We start from the raw sequence: 24,965 nt of genomic DNA on the forward strand, positions 1-24,965 counted from the left end.
GGCTTAAGTTTTAACCTATGTCTGTTTGTTTATTAAACCACTAGGTGGCATTATCCATCTATACTAATAATTACTATTTATACAGCACTTAAAAAGAACAGTAATGGGTAAAAAGAACAGTCAGTAATCACCCAGAAATATGCAATTATTGCAGGGACCTTCAAATGTGGATGTCAAAATAATTTAATGAATAAAACAGACAAAAGTGCATAAGTTTATAAACAAATTAGGCATTGATGAAAGTATTGGATTTAAGAATTAAAAGCAGCTTTGTTCAAGTGTGTTTTAAGGAGGGATCTAAGACACAGACTGATTCAACTCACTTTACTTTTTAGACTTCCAAATGTATATCGGTTTTGCTTTCGGATCTCATGCAGCACTTTTGATCATCTCCCCTGCTTCCTGTTTCCACCAGTGTGTGGGCCCTTGAATTTAAACACAGCTGTACGAATGTTTGTGTTAAATCCATTGACTGCAGTGGACGCTGTGATGGGACTGTGTGGTGCATCAGGCAAGCTTTGAGGAAATGCCAGAGTGCTCGTGGGAATCACCAAAATGCATCTTTCATGTCCTGCTTTTATGAGCATCACTAAGCAACATTACCCAAACAAACAACAAGTCATTTATCTGCTAGTATTTCTGCTAGTCTCTACATTTTTATCAGTGTGTCTGCATTTATTTTATGTGTATAAAGACAGAAAGCACACGCAAAAAGCTGGCACACATAGGGAGCATTGCTTTATTTCTGAAGGAGGTTTTAATGCTACAAGTTTAATGGAAAATAATGCCTCATCACTCTTTATTGTTGTGGTATGTGATGTGTATTTAATTCCACGTATACAGCTCATAAAGGTTGTGGTGATGTTATAACAGTTAAGCATATAGGCAGAATATACTGTACCCCAGATGTGTCAATATTGACATCACCAATAGAGCAGGCACTTTGACTTACAGGTTCGGATCCACTGATTGGATGGAACCAAAGAGTGCAGCCAATGAGAGGGTTACACATGATCAGCACAAACAGATCAGTTTGCCAAGACGGTTCAGAGCAAACAGTGTGTGAAGGCATGACATTAAAGAGTAAATTACGACGGTGGATCGTAAAAATAACAAGGATATGATTTGTGACATGTAGAGGAATACACTGTTCTGCCAACTGCAAATGAAATGTGTTTTATGTCATCAAAAAACACAAAAAAATCTGTAATTTTGAGGTGGGAAGGGGAGATTATTACACGGTTTGCAAACCAAGAGATGTCTTCTTTTTGGACTGATTTTGTTTGGTAATGAGACAGTAAAAAGCCCAATTAAATCTCAGGTAGAAACACTGTAAAATGTTGAAAGAATACTTACGCAGGGCACTGTAGGTAACAAAAAGCCCTGACATTAACTGGGGTCTATTTTAAGGTGTCATGGTCTATTAATTCTCTTACAGAGCGCTTGTTTCACTGCTGATTTGGTTAAATCATTGTGAAACAGAAAAGTATCAGGCCTAAATCTACTTCTCTTCATGTCCCCTTTGTGTAGTGGCTGTGTTATGATGTGATGAACTTCCTCATCACAAAAAAAGTTAAACTTCTGAGGCTAAAATCTGCTCGCCTCAAAGTCTCATTCTGCTGAATTTATGAATATCCTTATCTCCCCTCAGGCAGGCTCAGATCATTTGTGAGCTCTAAATGTACGATAAGGAGGCAATTTTGCACATTTTCACAGCCTTTGGAGACATTGTCAGTGATTGGACATTAATAATTAATTCAGCACTGTCTTCATGACCCCTATTTTCTTTTTACTATCTTGTCAGAACATGAAACACGCGCACACGCACACACACACTGCTTTTGGGCCCAGGAATTTGGGAATCCAGACCTGAAAGCTGTGACAAAAAGGACAGAGATAACAGGAAAGAAGATATCCCATGTTCCCATCTATACTGCTTATCCTGGGGGGGCTGGAGCCTATCCCAGCTGTCATTGGGCGAGAGGCCTGGGTACACCCAGTCAGTCACAGGGCTGGCACACAGAGACAGACCTTTCACGCTCACATCTACACCTACGGCCAATTTATGTAGATTCACCAGTGAACCTAACGAGCATGTCTTTGGACTGTGGGTGGAAGCCGGAGTACCCGGAGGGAACCCACGCATGCACGGGGAGAACATGCAAACTCCACACAGACAGGGCCCTTTGCCCGAACCGTGGTTCGTAACAGTGCACGTGTCAGTGAGCTCCGTGACTGTCAGCCGTCTCAGCGCTAACTGTTAGCAAGCTTACTTCACGTTAACATGTTTCCTTTGATACAAGCCTCACGTGCGGAGCGCTTGGTTACGTTTGCCCCATGGGGCTATACCGAATGAAGTAACCCGAGTTTTCTCAAGACCACGACTTATTTATCTCGTTATCTCGAGATAACAACACTGCACCAGCAGAAGCACAAAAACCACATAGAAACAGGCTTACCTACCTCATTAGTGTGGGTGATGGCAGCATGACACATGACTGTGATACCACAGTGGCCAGCCTGTTTTCCCGTTATACTGGGAATTATTCAGAGAAGTCAAGATTTGTTATCTCGAGATAATGACAAAAATAAGTCGAGATCTTGAGAACCAGAAATTACTCGTTATCGCTGGAAAACAAAGTAAATATATTGTATGGATGCATGTCACCTTAGGGCTTCTGTACTTTAGATAAAAACTGCTTTAATTTGGCTTCTCAGCTGACAAAATTCAACCAACATTTTAAACCTTCCTTTGCAAATGTGCAGGTAGGTGCCTCAGTGTGCTGCTTAATCTGGTGACACAAAAGCGTTCCTGAGTCTTGTACCTCTTTTGTTGAGGTCATGGATAGATGACCTGTAAAGCACCAACACTTCCTTCTCAAACAGAGTGAAACACCTGCGTCATGTCCAACAGCTCCGCACTGCTGAACTGAAAAGTCGCGATAAACACTGACAGAAGCCCTGAAGCAGGACTGGAGGCACGAGGCGTGAAGGCCTCCTCAAACAGAAACGTATTCCTCTGCAGGGACAAAATAATGCACCTGCAGGGCTCTCCGACATTACTGAATCTGTGCTTCCTTAGTGAAACAGAAACAGCTTCTCATCGGTGCACATCAGGGAGGATTTGCAGAATGCTTTTGGTAACAGAAGAATTCCACATACTGGTGTCGGTATAACTATGAGTCACCTATCTGAAGTTGTTACATGGTAATTTGATGCTGTGGGAAAACAAATAATTCTTTCTGATTTAGCAATTTAATGACCGTTCAAATGTTTGTAGCACGATGGATGTAAAGGACAAGTACTTTCAATAATGTAATTCTCTCATTCACACAGCACTAAAGAAGCTCAAGCGAGCAAAGGCCAACACATATTTCGGGTTAGTGTGCCCTGCCCTGCTCGTTTGCTGTCATGCACACAATGCAAACACAGTTTCTTCTCAACGGAGGAGCACAAACAGGTAAACCAGGTGTTACTACAGAGTTGTTTTTAATGTTTCAGGTGTTCTGTTTAGTTGTTATTTTGATGCTTGTTTGAGTAGTGATGCAAGACCTTTACGGCTACGGACAATAAAGTTTTGTCTTATCTTATCTTATCTCGTTTTCTAAGTGATTTTCACGCATGGACACACGAAACAAGTGTTTCATCTCAGCACATAACAGAAATACTTGAAGTGTGATTTATCTTTTATATTCCACGGCTGTTTATGTAATGTTAGTAAAAGGTTATATATATACTTATACACAAATATACTTATATACAAATATACAAAGAATAAACAGAGCAAGAGAAGGCTAAGTGAGTAAATTTGGTCAATTTTAAATTTTAAAGTTACCAAGGGTAAAATTTAGTTTTCATACCCTAGAAAGTATTTTACCCAGGATACAAGTGGAATTAAATTATCTTATCTTTGCGCTTCATTGGAAAATATAAAGCTCTTAAAGGTGCAGAGGAACATGGTCGAGTAGAGACTCCTTATTAAGTATAGTATTGGAAACAACAAAATGTTACAGTGTCTTGTTTTGGAACTCTTACAAATCTCTCCTTTTTATGGAAAATATACTCCAAAAAATTAAAGGAACACATTTTTACACGGCACTCTTGGTCTACAATAAAAGTTAGAGCTTCTGAAGTGAGATGATGTCTTATTTTATGGATTGTACGGAGGCCAACAAGGGTAAACAGATTCTGCAATGGCCCAAAAGATTATTTTTAGGAGAAACAGGCTGCAAGTTCAGGAACTATTAAAAGTAAAAAAATATAAGCCTAGAAAACAAATATAGAAGAAAATCGCTGCATATCCAGTCAAAGCAATGTAAGTGCTCCAGGCCTGTAGGGGGCGTTAAGTTGAAGATTGTTATCTTTGACAGGAGAGAGCGAGAGAGAGACTACAGACTTAAAAATAGCATTTTTGGATATTTACAAAAACACAACTCTATAACTCAAAAAACAAAAATGCCTCAAACAACTTCGTATTTTAAGGAGAGATTGTTTCTGCTGGACGGATAGCTTGGCTAAAGCACCTACCGCCGCTAAGTGCAGCTGCCGTTTGGTGGTTAGCTGAGTTAGGGCTCGATCAGACAGAGCGCGTTTTGCAGGTTGTAAAACGCAAGGGCGCACCGCACTGCCTTTTTTCTTGAAGCCTACAGTTTAAAAAAGAGCAGCTCGCTGCGCCTTTTTTTTTCTACTGTTCTTAAGGCAACCACCAAATCATTAGCTGTCATGAACCTAACCATTATACTGTAAACTGATAGAAGGCCCGCCTCTACATTCATCCGATTGGACAATGAGAAAAAACGGTAATGACGTTGGGCGCTTTTCTGCTTTGAGTTGAAGTTTTTTCAACTCGAGGCGCTCAAAACGTTTCCTCAAAAACGCAAGGCACTCTGCAGCACAAAAGCAGCATGCAAGAAGTGTCCCTCTTATTGAAAAGAAATGACGAAAAAAAGCCGCCCCAGCTGCTAAAACGCATTCTGTCTGATTGGGCCCATAGCTGTCAATCATGAGGTTACACCCCCTTTTTACAGCCTCAGAATACTGAATAAAACTAAACTTGTCAGAAAAATTAACACTTGGACATAAATCAGCATGATAAGAACTAACTATAATGACAGAAACCATGTTTGAGAAAAAGTTATTTGGCGTGTATTTTGATTTTATAGTTTGACCCATGTCCCATCTGTCAACATGGAGGAGGTGGGCTTTATGACCTATACTGCAGCCAGTCAGCAGGGAGGATAGAGATTATTTGGCTTCTCTTTTGGGGAGCTGTCATGCCGTGTATCTTTTATACAGTCTGTGATGTTTACACCTATAACTAACACAGGCGCTTTGGACTGCAAGTTCAATTATGAGGTGAACAATGTTTTTTTTCAGTACCATTTGTTGATTGCTGACGAGGACAATCTGTGACCAGACCTGAGCAACAAGTGCGTCCACTTAACAAACCATTTCATTCAGCAGTTTGAGGAGAGGTTGTCTCAAGGATTCCTGTAAAAGCAATTTTCAGATCAGTGACCCAGGGTGTGGACAGAGAAATGTTCTATTTTTAGTACAGAAGAGCAGCATGTTTCTCTAATAGTTATCCACACGACTCACACATAATCACATTCATCCTTCATCATTGTAATCTCACTGTGCAAGTTTTCTTGGGCGTTGAAATAACTGAAGGTGTGGTAAACAAACCTTAAAAGAAAGCCTGTTGAAGCTTGACGTCACAACTGCAAACAATGTTATCCTGCAACCTGGAAGTGACTTTTCAGCATATTTAAGCTCGAACAAGACATAGACTACTTTGCGACGGCATAAAGTTTTTAAACTATCAGTGTTTTTGTGCAGCAGAGATAAAATGCTGTGCAGCCAACCAAGTGAGTCTAGAGTCAAAACCCAAAGAACTATACCAAGCTTTCCTCATATACCAAACGTCAGACTGAATTCTAAGGAAATTTGTATGAAAAAACTGGTCAAAAAGATTCACATCAGCATTTCATTTGACTACTCTTTGTATTGCAAACAAACCACTTTTGTTTGAGTAAAAATGTACCGACTAAATTAGTCTTTTTATGTAGAGTAGAGTGTATTTACTGACTGATGTAGAGATTTGTTGAATAAATACATGTGTAATTGAAGTTTGTTAAATTCATAATTATTAGCGTCTTCCCCGGGGTAATTGTCAGTTGCAGCATCCGAATTATTTTATTAAAATAAATACTGTGAAAGACGTGACATGCTTAATCACCTTTAAATGGCATTGATAGTTAGCAGACAGGTGTAAGTTTAACATCTATGAATTTGGTCGTTCTAGACTAAGTAGTCTCTGAGTAATTCAGAGAAATGCATTCGTCGCCAATCTACCCTTATGCTTGAGACTCAAATTCCCAACATGCTCATTTCCGGCTTGAGCACACTCCAGCCAATCAGAAGCCGCTTGGATTTATGGTAGCTATCTGGGGCACGGGGCCAGCACGTCTAGCCAGCTCGAAGTGCCACGACTTCACAGCAGACCACGGATTCTCCAGCGGAGTGAGGAGGGGGACAGGACTGGAAAAAAGCTAGTGAGCTAGATAGCTGGGTAAATAGTTAGCTTTGCACAAAAGTCACTTCATCTACAACTCTGAACGTTTCGACCTCTCTCCATTCCCTTTAAATCAAGCACACGTAGCTCCATCACCAGCGAGGTAAGCAAATAATTGTTTTATTCATTGAGCCAGCGTTAGCTAGCTTGAAATGCTATCTACTGCTAACTCCTGAGCTAACTACTAGTACAGACAGAAGGATGATTAAAGTTATCTAAGATTATTTTTGATTTTCTTCCTCTCTGGCTTTTTAGTATGCAGTTTTATTTTAGCTTTTACAGCGCAGTTTTGTTACGTAAACCGACACTTTGGACCATAATGTGCAGGACGATAGCCAAGTTCATTGATTGAAAGTGTTAGCTGAAAAGCTAGCTTGAAGGTAATGGTTAAAAGGATGAGTTGTCACTTAAAGTAAACACAGGAAAATGCTCTTTATTTGTTTAAATGCATATTTAAATGGCTAACGATATATCGTGTCCTTAATGTATAATAGACCTTTTTTAGATGCGGTGAAAGTGATATATTTCGTGTTAGTTTCATATTGAATAAACTATCTTAGAAGTTTTTGGAAGTCAATGCGTTTGTAATTAGTATGGATAAAAAGTGTATAATATTGTACGAATATTTGCGCATAGTGTCTAAAGACTAGTAATAATAGTGTCGAACTGTTCTTAAATATAAACTGAATATATATATATATATGTATATGTGTTTTACTTCCACAGCTTAATGGAATAAACAGTTTTCCATTTTAGCTGACGACTAATGCACCCACTGTAGGTGTTCAATTGGTCATGAATAAAAGCTGAGCAGAGTTAATGGGTATATAGTTTGTAACCGTTATCCCTTTGCTAGTATTAATCTTATCGTCCTATCTCTTATGGACTGTGAGATTATATTCAGTCTTCAGATTCCCCCGGAGTCCTTTTTTTGAAGTCTATGATTTATTTTTAATTTATAATATAAAATATTTAATTAAGAAAATATACAAATTACATCAGGTACAAACAAGTACACAACAGAGTTGTGAAAGCTTATAATAACAAATTTAAGCATATAGACTTTAGAAAAAGCTATTAATTAAAATCTATAGGATAAAATCAAAATGCAAAAAAACGCAAAATGTTTTAGACTTATGGGTATGTAGTTTGTTACTGTACACCTTTGCTAGTATTAATCTTATCGTCCTATCTCTTATGGACTGTGAGATTATATTCAGTCTTCAGATTCCCCCGGAGTCCTTTTTTTGAAGTCTTTGATTTATTTTTAATTTTTTTCAAACTTTATTTAATTAAGAAAATATACAAATTACATCAGGTACAAACAAGTACACAGCAGAGTCGTGAAAGCTTATAATAACAAATTTAAGCATATAGACTTTAGAAAAAGCTATTAATTAAAATCTATAGGATAAAATCAAAATAGTGCAATACAAAATGTATATATAGAAATGTAATTTATAAAATAAGATGAAAATAAATAATTTTGAAAACCTTTTTGTCAACGCACCCACTGTAGGTGTTCAATTGGTCATGGAAAAACGCAAAATGTTTTAGACTTATGGGTATGTAGTTTGTTACTGTACACCTTTGCAAGTATTAATCTTATTGTCCTATCTTTTCTGGACTATGAGATTATATTCAATCTTCAGAGTCCCCCTGAGTCCCTTTTCTTGAAGTCATCTTTGCCAGATAAGTAAAAAAAACTTTATTTAACGAAGAAATGTACAAACATACGCCACAAACGTGCACAACAGAGTACAGGAAAGCTGATCATCATAAATTATATAGATATTTATATAAATTAATTAAAATAGATGCGATATAAAAACAAAATAATGCAATAAAAATAATTTATATATAGAAAGTAAATATTCTGAATAAGTTGGAAATATTTTTTCTTTTTCACTTTAATCTGAGTGGAGATGCACTGACGTGTGACATCACAGATAAGGAAGCAGTACAAACTTTTCCCTTCGACTTCCAGCTTTTAGACCCTGCAATGAACAAGGACTCTGGACTCTGTTTTGATTATTCTGAAGTTGCTCAGCAGTTTCCTTTAAGAGCCCAACATTGTTTTGCATTTATGCATTTTCTGATACAAAAACGACCCTGTCCGTAATATGAACTGATAGCGCTGCAAGATCAAATAAAAGAAATGGGTTTTAGTATCTCAAAGCTGCATTTTACTGTGAGCCAACTTTTCTTCCCTGCAGGCTCTACTTTCTGGTTTGTGACAAGCGCCTTTTAGAGCCTTAAAGGGATAGTTGAAAGACACTTTAAGGGATGGGTTTTTTAAACAGTGCAGAAAATTAACACTTTACTTGAGCCAACTACTGAAACAGTTTGGCAGTTGCTGTTAGCTTTGTGTACTTTACCTACTTTTTGTTTGTAAGCCCTTTTGCCTCCATGACTCGGGTTTCTGTTGTAAGATTTGTTTAACACAGTAGGTGGGTGGCTTTTTCTCTCCCCTTTTTACACAAAATCTTTTCATTTACTTTAATGCCTACTCCTCACACACGAATGGATATATTTCAGTCATTTGAGTTCCCTTCCAGAAATGTTTTTCATGATTTACAGTGGTAATTTAATGTGCAAAGACATTAAAACATTTTAATAAGACATTTTTACAACTACTGTGAATAATACATTCGAAGTTGAAAACCATGTCTCCAAGAGATTTGCCTTTATTGTATGTTTTGAGGGAGGGACGTTCCGTACCCGATGCTGTCTGATATTTGATTGCATTATTTACTTTGAAGTTTATATAGCTGCTCAGTGTTTGACTTAAGCAGTCAGTTATTCATGATGGTGAATATGAGCTGTATGAACACATGTTTTAGCTTACGTGTAAGGCTATACGTTAGGTGGGTTTAAAGCAACCAGTTTGCTGATAAGGTTTGCCCTCCCTGCAGTAGGTATGACGCCTCAAGGCAAAAGTTTATGGATGAAACGGTGACACCTTGAGGCCGTTGAAGGAATAGGCTGTGGCTCTTCTCCATATTCATTGCATACAGCTGTTCTGTTACACCTTTTCAATGCACAGAGAATTATTGTGGCTCATATTTTAGTTTTTGGTTACTTATGAATTAGTATATTACCTTCTTCCTTTTCTGGTATTTGGTGGTCTATGGTAAGCTCTTTATTTTCGAGATAAATCATCTTTGTAATTGTAAACCGTGTTGACATTTCTACCACTCTCTTTTTCAGGTCATCTTAAACTGAACAATGGATATCTACGACCCCCAGACCCTTGGGATAGTGGTGTTTGGTGGATTCATGGTGATCTCTGCTCTCGGGATTGCTCTTGTTTCCACCTTCTCCATGAAGGAGACCTCTTATGAAGAGGCCCTGGCTAAACAACGCAGAGAGCTGGGCAAGATACAGCCTTCTCGCTCTGACAAAAAGAAGAAGGACAAAGTATCTGAGAAGAAAAGCCGTGGAAAGAAGAAAGAAGAGAAGCCCAATGGAAAGATCCCAGAGCCTGAAAAACTTCCAGAGGAAGCTGAAGCTGAAGCAGTCATTGAGGCTGCTGCTGCCCCGGTTGTTGCTGCTGCCCCGGCTCCAGTTCCCGAGCCGGTCACTTCCATTGAGGTGAAACCAACTGCAGCCCCAGTCACCGAGGTCAAGACTGCTGCTGAACCAAGTCCTGCGCTTGCGGATCCCTCACCTGCACCCTCACCTAAAGAGAAAAAGAAGAAGAAGGTGGCCAAGGTGGAGCCAGCCTCCAGCCAACCAGCTCCTGCACCAGTCAAATCCTCTGCAGCTCCTGCATCAACCCAGGCCCCTGTGTCTGCCCCGACCAAAGCACCCGCCACATCCTCTGCATCTGCCCCAGCCAAGGCTGCCCCTGCCCCAGCCAAGGCTGCCCCTGCATCAACTAAGTCTGCTCCTGCATCAACTAAGTCTGCTCCGGCCCCTGCATCAGCGAAATCTGCTCCTGCACCAGCCAAGTCTGCCCCAGCACCAGCCAAGTCCGCTGCAGCCCCCGCCAAGTCCGCTGCAGCCCCCGCCAAGTCCGCTGCAGCCCCCGCCAAGTCCTCTCCAGCTCAATCCAAGACCGCTCCGGTTCTGGAGGCCGTCACTAAAGAAGTCCCGGTGCTGGCAGTGCCCCCGGTCGGATCTCAGCCGGCGCCTGCTGCTGGAGGAAAAGCACAAGAGTCCAAGAAGAAGGCCTCCAAGAAAAAGGCTGAGCCTGGTAAGCAGATATGTGTTAGAGACATCTGCCCACTATTTTTTAGTTTTTATTTATCCTGTAATTGAACAGGTAAAAACACTGAGATACAGGGTCTAATTCTCAAGGGATACGTGGTCATTCTGCAGCTGAAACATTTTTTGTATTTTATCTAATTTTATTTTTAAATGTTAGTTTGGGAAACGAATAAGAGTTGTAGCTCTAAGGACTTAATATAGGAATATAAGCTGTTGTGTGCTGGTCCAAGTCTCTGAAGGGTATGGCATACATGCAATTATAAATGTGGCCACTAATACAAAAGTACCACAGTGTCATTAGGTGCTTGTGAGCTTTTTCCATGACAAATGTCAATATTCCTGTACTTTATATAAGAGGCATTTTAGGAAAATAAGTAAACAAAAGTTTATTTTTACTTTTGGTCTTGCAGCAAGATGTCCTCCCCTGCTGAGCCGCTCATTGCAGGGGAGCATAGTCGGACAGGAGTGCTGTAGAGTTGGATGTTTACTTAGGATCTTGCATCTCCAAGTGCTTGCAAACTACGCTTACCTACATAACCTCCTTTGCATATCAAAAGTCACTGTAGTTAAATGCTAAGTTTTTACAGTCAAACCATCATTGTTTAGATTAGCCTCCTTCTTTGAATTGGGCAAGTATTTTATTTGAGTAGTTTTATGTTATAGCCAAAGTGCTTTATGGAGTAAAAGCAAACGCACAAGAGACAAATTCTGAATAAAAGCAAAAACACAGGGCTGCTTTCCCTAAAAAATAAATAACACATTTGATGTAAAAGAAAACAAACTTAACGGTAAACTTGTAGGTATATCAGTCATTACACTTCATTTCACACATTCAGTACTTCAGTGTTAAATGTTTAGAGGTAGAGTTTGGGGCCTGTCTTCACAGTGGAGTCGTACAAACTTTCACTCACAATCTAAAGCAGTAATTCCCTGTCAGTGCTGATGAACTTCTGGCTGTGTATCCGTTGAAAACAGTGCCAGTGGCAGTTGTAGGTAACGTCTAGCACTCAGCTCTGGAGGGCATAGAGCACGCCAGCTTGTCCAAACACCACTGCCCTGTTTTGTTAGCTGACAAAGGCTCTCAGTGCCCTGACAATGGGCAGCGAGTGGGGGTGGGGGTTTTCTTTGCCTGAGGCTTGTCTCCGCCTGGTGCCACACTGCCCCATCATTTTACCACCCGATGCTGGCCAGATACCCAGACCCAGAGGACAAGTCGCAACCTTGTCCTTTTCCTGAATCTGTGTGGGAATTCTGACTTCACTGTGGCAGCCTAATGAGCTCTGAAACCAACCTTTTCTTTATAATTTAAAACATGAAATAATCTATATTTCTCTTGTGCATCTGTGTTGTATTGAAATGTTCTGATTCTCCCGCTGTAGTGGCAGCTGTGGACTCTGCTGACGCCCCTCTGTACCTGCCCTACAAGGCTCTGGTGTCCACCATCAGTAGCATGGTGTTCAGCGAGGGAGAGGCCCATAGGCTCATCGAGATCCTCTCTGAGAAGGTCGGCATCATTCAGGACACCTGGCACAAGGTATGAGATACAGTCAATGATGGATAAACGCATCAAAGTGTACAGCAACTCTAATTTTTAAGCCCTTTTGTGTATGTATTTTACAGGCTACTCAGAAAGGAGACCCGGTGGCCGTACTGAAGAAGCAGCTGGAGGAGAAGGACAAACAGCTGGCGACGGAACAGGAGGATGCGTCTGCAGCAAAGAACCGCCTCAGAGAACTCACCAAGGTTAGACTTACGAGCATCTCTGAGGTCAGTAAGGCCACAGATGGTGCCAATTTCCTGCCGCACCACAACATCTGGTCTATATCCATCCTGAGAGCCCTGTAAGACCCTAAAAGTGCATCTCAACCAGAAGTACCAGGGACTTTTATTCCCAGGAGTTGCATTTCAAGGGACTGAAAGGTTCCTCCAGCCCATTAAAGGTTTAAAGATCTAAAGATTAGGCAAATTATCTCGCTGACATTTGAAAAGCCACACCTTTTTTACACATGTTTACATAGTGTTACGTTAATGCCATTATTAACATATCACTGCAAATCAGCATTCGGACCGTTTCCTATTTTACCCAACGCACTCTTTCTTACAGGTTGAAACGGTTACATTGACAGCCACTCCTTCCTCTAATGCCTGGCCCACACTAAAATGTTTTTCAAATCTTAACAGATGTTTAAAATGTGAGAGACCCCCACATGACGATATATAATCATAGATTGCACAGTTTTGCTCCTATAGTGCGTGGAGAGCAACGATTACGGGGATGGCGTGAACATGGGCTGTACATGTTACTTGATGCTCCCTGTTTGCTTTTGTTGCCATGGCTGCGGTTTTTGTGCATCCCACAAAGCTACTTTTAAAAAGTGCTTTAGAGTTTTCTGTTAGGTAAAATAAAGACCTGGATCCCTGTGGTGAAACGATATCTCCCAAAGTCCCTTCTAAAAGTTCCTGCTAAAGAAACGCAGCTTACAAAAACATATATAATCATAATTTAAAAGAAAATCTCTGCTGTTCAGTTTGTCCTTTAGGTGGCAGCAGAGGAAAAAGTTATGTTATTATGTAACTCAGAGGGGTTAACTCTGAACATGAACGTGTACTAACCTTTTCATTTGGATTCTTCTTCACCTTTTTGTCCTGAAGGTGGCACTAGAGGAAAGTTTATATGATGGCCAACATACACAGGACACATCCTTTAAGAAACATACAGTGCTCGCAAAGTTTCATGGTAACATTACAGAGTCTGAATCTTCTCTCTGACTGTTTTTAGGAGCTGTCTGCTGAAAAGTCCAAGGTGGCCGGTGTGGAGACGAGACTGAGCTCCCAGCTGAGTAAGAGGGAGCAAGAAATGATCGCTCTGCAGGCTCGCATGCAGGCCAGTTACCAGGACCATGTAGCCCAGACTCAGGCGCTCAATGCAAAGGTCAGCTCTCATACCCCACTATAAAATTATTTAATTATACAACTATAATTCTGATAAGTTACATTTAAGTTGCTTTCTAAGTGATATGGCTGCTGCTTAGATGTGAAAATACATTATAAATATTTTCCTTTCAGGTCCTCAGCCTGCAGGACCAGCTGGAAAAAGGCCCAAACGCCCAGCTGGCCCGCCTACAGCAGGAGAACACAATCCTCCGAGACGCCCTCAACCAAGCCACCAGTCAGGCTGAGAGCAAGTGAGTACTCCCCAGTTAGAGTATTTGAGGCACAGTGATCTATAATAAAACACATAATACAGATTACCAGAGCTGTGAGATGCGTTTCCTCACTCTTTCTCTCCATCTGTTCCCCTCTCCTCCTCAGACAAAATGCAGAGCTGGCCAAGCTGCGTCAGGAATGCACAAAGTTAACCAAAGAACTTGGAGAGAAGTCAGAAAGTCTGCTTGCCGATGAGCACATCAGGAAAGGCCTGGAGGCCAAGGTCTCAGCTACTGAGAAGCAGCTCTCCCTGCTGCAGGTAAGCACGGCCTGACGGACACCACACATTATGTCTGTTATAAGTTACGTTCAACAAGGAAATTAAGTTGTTCTACCTTTTTCCTTAGGTGATAATCTCGAACTTTTTCATTTAAATAAATGTTAAGTCATTATCTGTCACCAAATGAGGTAACTCATTGGCCCACTGGACTGGGTGCACACAATCACAAGCGGCGCCCAGTTAGTGACGCGTTTTCCATCACCCAGCAGTGGTTGGTCTGCCAGAGAGGGTAGGCGGAGCTAAGTGGCTGCACTTCTGGTTTCTGTAAGCATTGCGAGGAAATCGTTATCTACTATGGCTGGAACAAACCAAAGAAAAGATGGATGGCTACGGATACAACTTCGAAAATAAATTAAAATCCAAAGAAAGAGAAACAAATTCTACGGTCAGATGAAGCAAGATTTAGAACCATGAAAAGGGAGCCAGCCGTAGCCGTGTGCTCCCACAATTACTGATTATCGCCGGTGGGTGGCTCTCAAGAGCACGAAACTGATATATTTGAGATTTTAAAAGTAGAAATGCAGTTTTTGTTTGTTTGAGCAGCCTGTTAGTTATAGAGTCTCTCTAAAATTGCAAGCCGAGACCTTTCCCGCCTCTCCGCTAGCCCTCTAATGTTATGGGAAGTTTAATTGCCTGGTAATCACAGAGCCCAGGGCTAGACTGGAATGCAGCCATACAATAACGGGGTTGCAGGGAAAATGCGTCTCGGCAACAGCTGGAATGTGAGCGTGTCCAAGCACCTCTCCTTTGCAGCCCTCTGCAGCTGGCTGTGAAAGAGCAGAAACAGTCCGATGCTTTTTACTCGTATCAGAACTAAGTGTTGAACATGCAGTGCATTGTTGTAAATTTGCTCTTTTATATACACGATCAACCTACACAGTCTTTCACTCATAGCCTGCTGTTGGTCTGAACTATTACACGGGATGTGGAGCGAGTGAGTCATCACTTCCTGACAGTCGACGTGTTCATGTTGGTTAATCATTTACTAACATCCCTCCAAATGGTTCAGGGTCTCTAAAGATGTGATGCAATAGCCTTGGGCAATCAGTCCATATGGAGGCATGCACACATGAGTTAAGCTACCTCTTTGAAATATGTGTGTGCCCACAATAACATTTCCTTTTTCTCTATACCTATTGATTATGTTTTTTGCACCATTTCATAAACAGAATAACGGTTGTGGTTTATTAGAGTTACAGATTCAAACCGTTCCACAAATCCACCACACATGCTCTTTAAAGTACACGAGCACATTTCTGCTTCTGAATGTGTGGAAACGCTGTCCTCAAGCACTGCTTCTGCCTTGTGAATCAACGCTGCAGTATGTCAGGATTTTGTGACTCTTTGCTGCCCCCTGCTGTTGGTGACGCTCTTTGATTGTTTTGTCTCCAGGCCAGCCAGGCGGAGAGCGAGCAGGCGTTACAGAAGAGGCTGGAGGAGGTGTGCGAGGAGCTCAGAGCAACACAGAGTAAAAACAGCAGCCTGCAGGAAACTTTGGATAAGGCCCAGGAGGAGAGCAGCACAATCTCAGGTCCGAGAACAAGGCCTCAATGCTTAGCAGATGTCGAGGCTTTTTTGTTGTCTGAGCTGAAGGAATTTGTTTTCGGGGGTTGAATCAATGAAAATTGAACGTAGAATAGGGTGTGTGTGCTGTGTTTTGATAGTGGCCTTTCTCCCTGCAGAGTTTCAGGTGTGCATTGGCAAACTGGAGGCTGAGATCAAGGAGCACTCTGCTCAGGTGGAAGCCCTCACAGTCCAGCTGGAGGAGACGCATGCAGAGAAAAGCCAGCTCACACAGCAGGTGGCCTCCATCAACACACTGCTGGAAGCTAGTCAGGCCAAAACAGAGGAAGACAGCAATCAGGTAGGACAAGGAGTGTCCGTGTGTCTTTATTGAAATGGCCAGACACTGTGCCACGTACAGTCAACCCTAATGATGTTTGTCCTGTCTGATTTAGGAGGTGAACTCGGCAGAACTGGAACAGCTAAAGCTCAGGTGAGTGTCTGAGCATCCTTTCTCCAGAGTCAACATCCCAAGGTGTCAAAAGTACACACTTTCTTCACTTAAGTAGATGTACAAATAAAAAAGACCCTATTAAAAGTAAAGGCACAGTATAAAATAAAACGTGTCACTCTGAAGGACTGCTCTGTTTCTGTGCTAAGCTAACTGAAGCTAACCTCATATTTTGAGACTATTATACTTAAAACGTTCTAACTAAAAATAAAAGTACAATATTCTGAATATAGTGAACATTAACTTTGCTCTGGTGTGTAAATCAGTTGGATGGGAAATATCGAACTGCTCTGAATTTTTTTCTGAGTCGTCGGCCATGTTGGTTCACTTTCATCCATGTGGCAACAAGTTCTCTCTGTCGCTGACATCACATTCCTCGACGCCTCTTCTCCATGGTCTAGTTTCCGTCTGTGTCTGTTTCGTCTAAATACAACTTTTACTCTTCTTTTTCTTCATGTTGTATCTGCCTGGTGTGATTTGCACCGATGTTTACGACAAGGAATCATCTTTTCTATATGTTGTTGTCTTATTTAAGTTAATCAGTCTTGGTGTTTGTAAAGGAACGGACAATGAGGCAAAACAAAAAATAAAATCGCGTGTCGTCCACCTTTCTCTCTTCTCCTGTATCCGCTGTCCAACCCATAAAAAAGGCATTAAAGGCCCAATAATATAATAATGATCTGCATATATAAATATAAGGGCTCTGGTTAGCTCAGTTAGTACAGCAGGCGCCCTATGTATAGAGGCTACAGTCCTTGATGCACTGATTGCAGGCTCGACTCATTTGCTGCATGTCATCCCCCACTCTCTCCTCTCCACACTTCCTGTCTCTCATCAGCTGCTCTATCAAATAAAGGCAAAAGCCAAAAAAAAAGTCTTTAAAATAAATAAATAAATAAAACGGGAGTAAAAGTTGTCAGAAAATTATTACTCGAGTAGAGAAGAGACACTTGAAAACTCTTCTTACACTAACAAAGTATGTGTAGTTTATTACATCCCACCTTTTGTCATAAAAGATCCAGAGTTGTTGCACTTGGTTACTTAAAGTGCTCTCCCTTCTCTGCAGCCTTCAGGAGAGAGACGACCAGTTGAGCAAACTTCAAGATGACCTGAAAGAGCTGCAGACGAAGCAGGAAGCTGCCGTAAGTGTTGCAATCATCTCTTGTAGCAAATACTCGTCGATTATTCTGCAACTTATTCTACCTTTTTTTTTAAGTTGTGAGCTGTGGTGCTAATACTATGTATCTGCTTTTCTTGCAGGAGAACACTATTGTTGAACTAGAGCAAAGAAATAAGAGGTATTTTGCATCTCTTTGACTCTTATCATACATATCTTAAACACTTTGTTTGTTCTCTGCTTATTTATTGTTTCCAAATTGTCCCTTTCCTAAGTGAGGACGCCAGCCTCATCGCAACACTTCAGGATGAACTTAAGAACCTCAAAGAAGAGATGTCACATATTACCAGCACACCTGTAAGTGCAACTTTCCATGTGTCGCATGATTCTACTGCTTGACATTATCTCAGCGACTCATTTGACTTTTCACTCTGTTTTTCAGCAGCCAGAAAGCTCAGCAGAGCTCATACTACTACAGACCAGGTACATGAGCAAAGGAAGTATGAAAAAGGGAAGTTGGACTTATTGTAAGGTCTGTTATTGATCTCTGTTTTGTTTTTCTTTGTGAAGTCTGACTGAGAAGGATGCCCTTGTCACATCCCTACAAGAGGAGCTGAGAGAAGCGAGAGAGAAGTCGACCAGTGATGCAGTAAGTCTCTCTCCACACACTTGTAGCTTATCTATTGGGGATGCTTTGTTCTTAATCACCTTCCTGTTTGTGTCATTCATTCTTTTAGCAGAACTCTGTGGCCGAACTGACAGCTTTACAAACCCAAACCAAAGAAAGTCTTCAGACGCTCTTCCCACAGATACCCGTAGAGACAGAACAGGTAGGAAAAGATGATGTTACAGGAGAATTTACACTTCATTTTGTGTATGTCCCTTACATGTTTACTAGAGAACCGGGGAAGTTACAACAAAGCTGTTCTTCTATATAAGTTGATACACTCAAACCATCATTTCTGAAGTTTATCAAACAGTCTTAAATGAAATGTTAAGTTTACGATTGCAAAGATTTTATGCATCACATGAACCCAATATGTGGCTGCACTGGCGATCAATGCGGCGCATGTCCGGGACAAAGCTTTAGCTAGATTATAGTTATATTATACATCTCTCTGCATTTTATACTGGTATAATGGTCGCACCGGTATATAGGACGCAGCCCGCTTTTTAGATGAAAATAACTGCATTAAAAGTGCGTCTTGTGGGGCGCTAGTTTGGCTCAGTTGGTAGAGCAGGCGCCCCATGCACAGAGGCAACAGTCCTCGACGCACCGGCCAGGTTTCGACTTGCAGTCTGCCGATCATTTGGTGCATGTCATCCCCCCCAACTCTCTACACCCCACATTTCCCGCCCCTCTTCAGCTGTCCAATCGAATAAAGGCTGCTTTAGAAAGGCAAAAAAGCCAAGACAATCTTTATTTTTCTAACTTTTTCCATCGTAACTCAGTTTTTCTTCCAGTAGATTTAATCCCAGAACAATCCTGACACAGCCTGATCTTTTTTTCTGTCCATTATTTTGTAAGATAATCATTTATTTCTGCTTCTCTCTCCTCACTTAGTCCGACTGGTTACAAGTGTTCACACAGAAAGCTCAGGAGGCGCTCAGCCAGCAGAGCCAGGAGTCTCAGCCGAGCACAGCGTCGCCTGTAAGTCACAATTAAATACTTTTTTTATCACTATTTATATAATCGCCCAGCAGAAGAAGTACTGATCTGTATTTTTGTTTCAGGAGTTGCTGGAGAAACTGAAGGAGGCTGAAGAGAGCCACGGCACGCTGCAGGCCGAATGTGACCAGTACAGGACAGTACTGGCTGAAACTGTAAGTGACAATTATAAATATATTTTATGTATAATGTTGTTAAATATTTAGTAAGTTTTAAAGCTTATTTAATCCCGGTTCCCCTTCTCCATCAGGAAGGAATGTTGAAACATCTGCAGAAGAGTGTGGAGGAAGAAGAGCTTGTATGGAGGGCCAAGATGGCCGACACGGAGGAACAGATGAGGGTGGTGAGTTAAGATACCTTCTGGAAATCACAGACATTTTGAACATGGGTGTCCTTTCCTTACATTTAAAACCCCTCTCTTATATTACCAGGCTTTGGAGAAGATCAGCAAACTGGAAGCAGAAAACCAAAGTGTAGAACAGGTGAGGACTGAGGTCTAAATTGCGCCTTGAGGTATCTAGCACGTTAGAAGTGCATGCTGCCTCATAAAACTGTTCATTTTGGTTCTTTCTGTAGTTGAAGGAGCAGATGATGCTTCTGGAAGCCCAGCTGGAGAAGCAGTCAGACAACCAGGGGACCTCAGAGGAGACAGAGCAGGTACATGAGCAGCTTAAACCGATACATTGTACACCAGAGCCAGAACCTGCCATTGTTTTTGCTGTTTTTGTGCAAGTTCCTTTATTTTAGGTGAAATTAACATTTTTTCTTTGTTTGTGTTTGCTTTTATTAATGTTTCATTACAATCTATGTGCACAACATCCTTTGTGTGTGTTCTACTTTAGGCTTTACTCTTGGCTGTTTGGGTTAGAGTTGAATGTCCTGATTCAGACAGCATTTCAGGGCAAATTTACCTCTTTATTAATTCAGTATTGTCATTAACAAGCCGTCTTTTTGTTTAATGAAATCTTGTAGAACACGTATCGATGTAAAGACTTTTTGCGATCTATACTCGGTATAAAATGATAACAATTATATTGATCAATATCAATATTGCTCAATATTGGGAAACGTTACAATCGGCATTCAGATGCGGGTCAAATGACTCTGCAGTTGACCCGGGTAATTCTCACCTTGGCTCCGATCGGCATTGATGGGAACACAAAACCTGGGTCAACATGCTAATCTCCGCTGTTTCAGCTACAAATTCCGCCCGTCACCGTCCGAGCACCGCTCGAACATCCTTCCAGAATTGTCGCCGCTGTGTTTGATACACAGAATGAATGAGTTGAATGAGTAATAGACACAATAAAGACTTAACCACCGTAATATCTTCACTGTTTACTAACCCTGTTTCGGGCGGGTTTGTGACATCAGACGGTGACGCAGCAGAAAAGAGACTGACAGGAGGATACTCCACTGGCAAAAAAGAGACAATTGGCATCTATAAGCGGGTCTCAGTGGGAGAGGGGTATATGGGAGTTGGGTGAATAGGGTGTGGCGCTGTACAGCGTTTCTGGTCTGGATGTCTGACTTGATGCTGGACGAGGACGGGGAGCAGCTCGTTCTTCCTCTCAGCCTTCACACACTCATCATGCTGCACTTTGTGCTGTTTTTTCAGCTGCTTCAACAAGTTAGTCGTGTTGCTTTGCGGCGCAGACGCAGGTTTCATGACCTCTCTGCTGATAATTGTTTCTTCTTAACATCACTCGCCCTAAACCTCCAAACAACCAATGACGAGCCGTTTCAGGCGACCACCTCTTCGTATTCTGTTCCACACATTTAACTTTTGTTACTCCGACCGTCTCCGTTGTTTACTCTTCCACTCTAAACTGCCGCTGCGAGGTAGGCGCTCATCACATGACATGCCAGCTCCCCTAAAAGTGAAGCCCCCTGGGGGAGTGGCTGCTAGTTAAGGAGCACTTGGTTTGATATGCAGCAGAGGTTTCTACATGCGGAGCATTTTAAACGTCTGTATCATTGTCAGTCATGTTTATTTAATTGTGGAAAGACAAAATCCTGATCGGGAATAATTTTAAACTCATTGTGCGTCTCTATATCACGGTATCAACACTTTTGACTTTCCTTGTGTGTCGAGTTTTTGATGAAATCCAAGAATAACAATTGAAATATTTAAAAGGTATCGACCTGGTAACCTGTCTGACATCATTTCATTGATGTGATGTGTTTTGTTTTCAGTTGAAGCTGCAGCTGTCAGAGAGTCAGAGCCAGCTGGATTCGGCCCAGAAGGAGGTCCAGGCACACAAGGAGGAGCTTGCACAGGTGACTGAATTACCCTGCTCTCCCATCCTTAAGACAATAATATGTACATACTCATTCATATACCCGTGCAGCTGAGGTGAGATGGAGACATTATACAAGAGATTATAATTAAGTAATTAAATACAATGTCTCTTATCAAGGGCTTTATGGAAATCCCTTCTAAACCTACACAACCGGTAGGGTGAGGTGTTGTGTGTCACAAATGGGATAAAGTTATGTAACCATTTACCAGCGCAGCTTCCTGTTTTCAGGTCAGAGAGCAGCTGGGCGAGATCACGATGAGGGCTCAGCGAGAGCAGAATGGCCCAGCTGAGGCCCAACACAGTCAGGTCAGGGTGCAAAGGTCACAGAGCACCCTTCACTTCCCGTGGGAGAGTACTGGACGCTGACTGGGAACCTCTGAAATGAGCCTGATATTATTTAAATAAAAAATCACTAAAAAAAAATAATTGGATAATTTGTGTACACACCTTCTTTGTGATTTGGCTCAACACGTAGTCAAACCCTTGTCCTAAATCACGGATGTTGCCACAGTACACGGATACTGGGTAACACCTGACGCATGTAAACCAGAGCTGTATTTCCAGTCTTTCCAGTACTCCTCTGACACAGCCGCTGTTTACGCTAACCACTGTTTGCACTGACTGAGTGGACGTGACTCTAACCTCTGCTCTTCCTCACCTGTTTTTTCGGCATGCTCACTTAACCCTCCTTTGTTTTCAGATATTTGTTTGTACGAATCTGAACAGCAGCAGAAATTTTGTGTTTAACTTTCGCCTGAAAAATCCGAGAGAAAAACTAACAGCACACAGGTCGAGCAGCTTTTTGTGTGTGGGTGTGTAGTGCTGCAGCTGCTGCTGCTGCTGCTGCTTTGGCACAGGATAGTTTGCATACACTTGGTAATGTGTAGCAATTTGTGTGTGCTTATTGTGCGTTTATGTCTGCCATCAGGTCCAGAACGAGCTGAGTCAGACGACAGAGAAGCTGCATGGGGAGGAAGCTCAGAGACAGCAGCTTTCTGGAGAGTTTGAGCAGGTAGGATTGATGTGCTTGTTTAGTTGCAGGATGGTGACTAATAAACCCTCAGTGGATCACATAAGTGTTTGTGTGTTTGTGTTGTCAACTCCCAGGCCCAGAAGACTTTAATAGATCTTCAGGCACAGCTGGATCTTCTAAAGGATTCTGCCGAGTCACCACAAGCTGAAACGGAAGATGTCTCTCAGCTCAAGGTGAGCAAACAAACGACAACCAGAATGCAACAGTTTAACCTTTATCTTTTATAAAATAATTATGAAATTATTGACATCCAGAGAAACTTTATGCTCGTTAAATGAAAAAAAATGTCCACTAGATCAGGGGTTCTCAAACTTTTTTGGGGCCAGGGACCCCTTACAGGGGAGAACATTTCCCAAGGACCCCCTCGTATTACCGCTCTGGTCTTCATAGCTGACAAAGCAAACACTCAATAATGTATATTGCAGCGACTATGATGGTAAAGTGCTGCTAAGAGGCTAAGTGGAATCGTTACTGTGACGTGTCCGTACACAAAAAATAATCCAAATGTCCAGGTGAGTTAAACTGTTCATTAAACTAAACTGACGACCTCTTAATAATACAAAAAGCAAAATGTAACGTGGCATGACGGTCAAAAGAAAATGTCTGAGCCTAACTCACCGTTTTTGACTAAAACCCCAGGTAAATAAAAGGTGAAACCACTCCAAGGTTTCAATTACCAGAGTGATTAAACCATAAAAGGAGTGCGACAGGACAAATGATGATCAATGTAGGCATGAAGCACATTATGGCTCCTACAATGCAGCTGAAAATGCAGCTAAATACAATATATGTAGAAGGTATTTGCTTGTAAAGTGGGGGAACCTCAGCAACCTTATTAAACTTAGTACAACATCCTATAACTCTGAAGCAGCTCAGCCTGACTGCTCCTGTTTTGCTTTTTGTGCAATGAAGCAGCTGAAAAACAAGTGCAATGATTTGACTGATGCATTTATGAATAAGACATACGGCAATTCACAATATGGGACACACAATCACACAATCAGGACAGATTCACATACAGAACAGTAGAAAGACGACTAACTTATCTTGCTACGAATACAAGACAGTCACCTGCTGTCGGTGGCTACAAGAACAGCACCTCTTTGCCTCACAGACAGTTAAAATAGTTTTTAAACACCTCATATTTATGTTACTAAATAATGTTTAAGACCCCAAAACATTAAAAAAGGAAAAGTAGTTTGATTAAAAACAATAAAATGGTGCTGTAATGAAGTTAAAATAACCTTCAATAAACCCTTTTTGTGAAAAGAAGCAAGATGAAGTAAAACAATTTTAATGTGACCACATGTGGCTTTTATTTCTTCTGATTAACATTTATTTTATGTCTTTATATAATATTGAACACTTTGCGTCTCCACATTGAATCTAATTTGTGCTTTTGAAGTAATGCTTGTCTCTGTTATCGGATTAGGAGCGCCTGGAGAAGGAGAAGAAGCTGTCCAAAGACCTCGGCCAGGCGGCCACCAAGCTCCAGCAGCTTCTCAAAGCCACTCAGGAGCAGCTGACCAAAGAGAGAGACACAGTGAGAACTCTACAGGAGCACCTGGATGGAAAGGTAACAACGCACACACTCATTAAAATACTCCAATTTTTCTTAAATTAATCTATTTCTTGTATCTGGTTTTAAGGGAGAATACGTGGAACTGAAGGAAGGAACGTCCGTCTGAGAGGAAGTTCATCGCAGACACTACAAAAAAAACTGCCAAATATGCCTTATGATTACCATAGTTATGCATTCCAAAACTATTTCTTTCTTGTACTGTAGGTGATTGCATTTGTTGCAACTGTAGGAATCAAATGTTTGATATAATGAATATTTCAAAGTAAGATTAGAGGAGTGAATCCTGCTACAATCTTTATTGAAACCCACATTCCATCATCGATTCTGGCTATGTCAGAAGTTATTTATCCCCCTGCCTTATATTCCAAACATTTCCCCATAGTTCAGTGTTAAAAAGGGAAACCGATTGTGCGTCAAACGTACATCAACCTGTGCAATTACTTTGTATGTCTTTTCTATGTGGTTGAATGATGGGAACATTTTATGGTTCAATGTGTCATTACCTTTTAGGGCCTGCTTTCCTCTGTAGCTGGCTGCCAATAACATGCATCAGATTTGTATGAATGAATAAACTACAGTGTAGCTCTATGTATTTCCTGTTCAGTTTCTGTGTTGCAGTTGCTAAAGTAAGGGGCAGTTAAGGCAAGCAGGAAGCAAAGTTAAAGTTGGCTAATCTAACCACGTTTTTATTTTGACATAGTTTCACATCAGATGAGAACCAAACAGCAAATCTGCAAATATGTGCGCTGTACATCTGCTTCATCGCACTAAAAGGTTAACACCGTTGGCTCAGGATTAAAAAGAAAATATTCTGAGTAGAATTTAACCATCCAGTAAGGGTGAAGAGCTGTTTCACAACTGCTGTGTAAAGAACACATTAGGTTTCTGACAGGAAGTGTTACCACATCCTCACAGTTCATCATCACACAACAAAATGGAGGTTAAAAATTCCCACCATAGCACACTCGTTAGAT

General features: G+C 41.3%; 1 protein-coding gene across 3 annotated transcripts; it reads left to right on the plus strand.

Annotated features, from left to right (window-relative positions):
* The first annotated feature begins 6,502 nt into the window (after positions 1 to 6,502).
* Positions 6,503 to 24,569, plus strand: rrbp1a (ribosome binding protein 1a). Of its 3 annotated transcripts, none has more exons than XM_069658988.1 (27): positions 6,503 to 6,677; positions 9,785 to 10,772; positions 12,166 to 12,320; positions 12,407 to 12,529; positions 13,566 to 13,718; positions 13,853 to 13,971; positions 14,099 to 14,252; positions 15,666 to 15,804; positions 15,956 to 16,137; positions 16,232 to 16,269; positions 17,354 to 17,429; positions 17,548 to 17,585; positions 17,680 to 17,761; positions 17,847 to 17,887; positions 17,975 to 18,053; positions 18,142 to 18,234; positions 18,969 to 19,055; positions 19,139 to 19,228; positions 19,324 to 19,416; positions 19,505 to 19,555; positions 19,650 to 19,730; positions 21,270 to 21,353; positions 21,605 to 21,682; positions 22,305 to 22,388; positions 22,484 to 22,582; positions 23,842 to 23,985; positions 24,059 to 24,569. In XM_069658988.1, exons 2-27 carry the CDS (start codon positions 9,803 to 9,805, stop codon positions 24,095 to 24,097), a joined length of 3,372 nt encoding a protein of 1,123 aa, XP_069515089.1. In that variant the 5' UTR covers positions 6,503 to 6,677; positions 9,785 to 9,802; the 3' UTR covers positions 24,098 to 24,569. The 3 variants fall into 3 exon arrangements, with proteins under 3 accessions (XP_069515089.1, XP_069515090.1, XP_069515092.1); XM_069658989.1 differs by having other exon boundaries at positions 18,145 to 18,234; XM_069658991.1 differs by lacking the exon at positions 21,605 to 21,682.
* Positions 24,570 to 24,965: the final 396 nt, after the last annotated feature.

The sequence above is a fragment of the Semicossyphus pulcher genome, unplaced genomic scaffold (assembly GCF_022749685.1).
Source record: "Semicossyphus pulcher isolate SPU_LCO1_2020_fin unplaced genomic scaffold, fSemPul1.0.p SCAF_12, whole genome shotgun sequence".
Lineage (NCBI taxonomy): Eukaryota > Metazoa > Chordata > Actinopteri > Labriformes > Labridae > Semicossyphus > Semicossyphus pulcher.

Coding starts and splice junctions, on each gene's coding strand:
- rrbp1a (XM_069658988.1), top strand. CDS start 9,803: ATGGATATCTACGACCCCCAGACCCTTGGGATAGTGGTGTTTGGTGGA. Junction 19,556..19,649: donor AAAACCAAAGTGTAGAACAG/GTGAGGACTGAG, acceptor TTCTTTCTGTAG/TTGAAGGAGCAGATGATGCT. Junction 19,731..21,269: donor CCTCAGAGGAGACAGAGCAG/GTACATGAGCAG, acceptor TTTTGTTTTCAG/TTGAAGCTGCAGCTGTCAGA.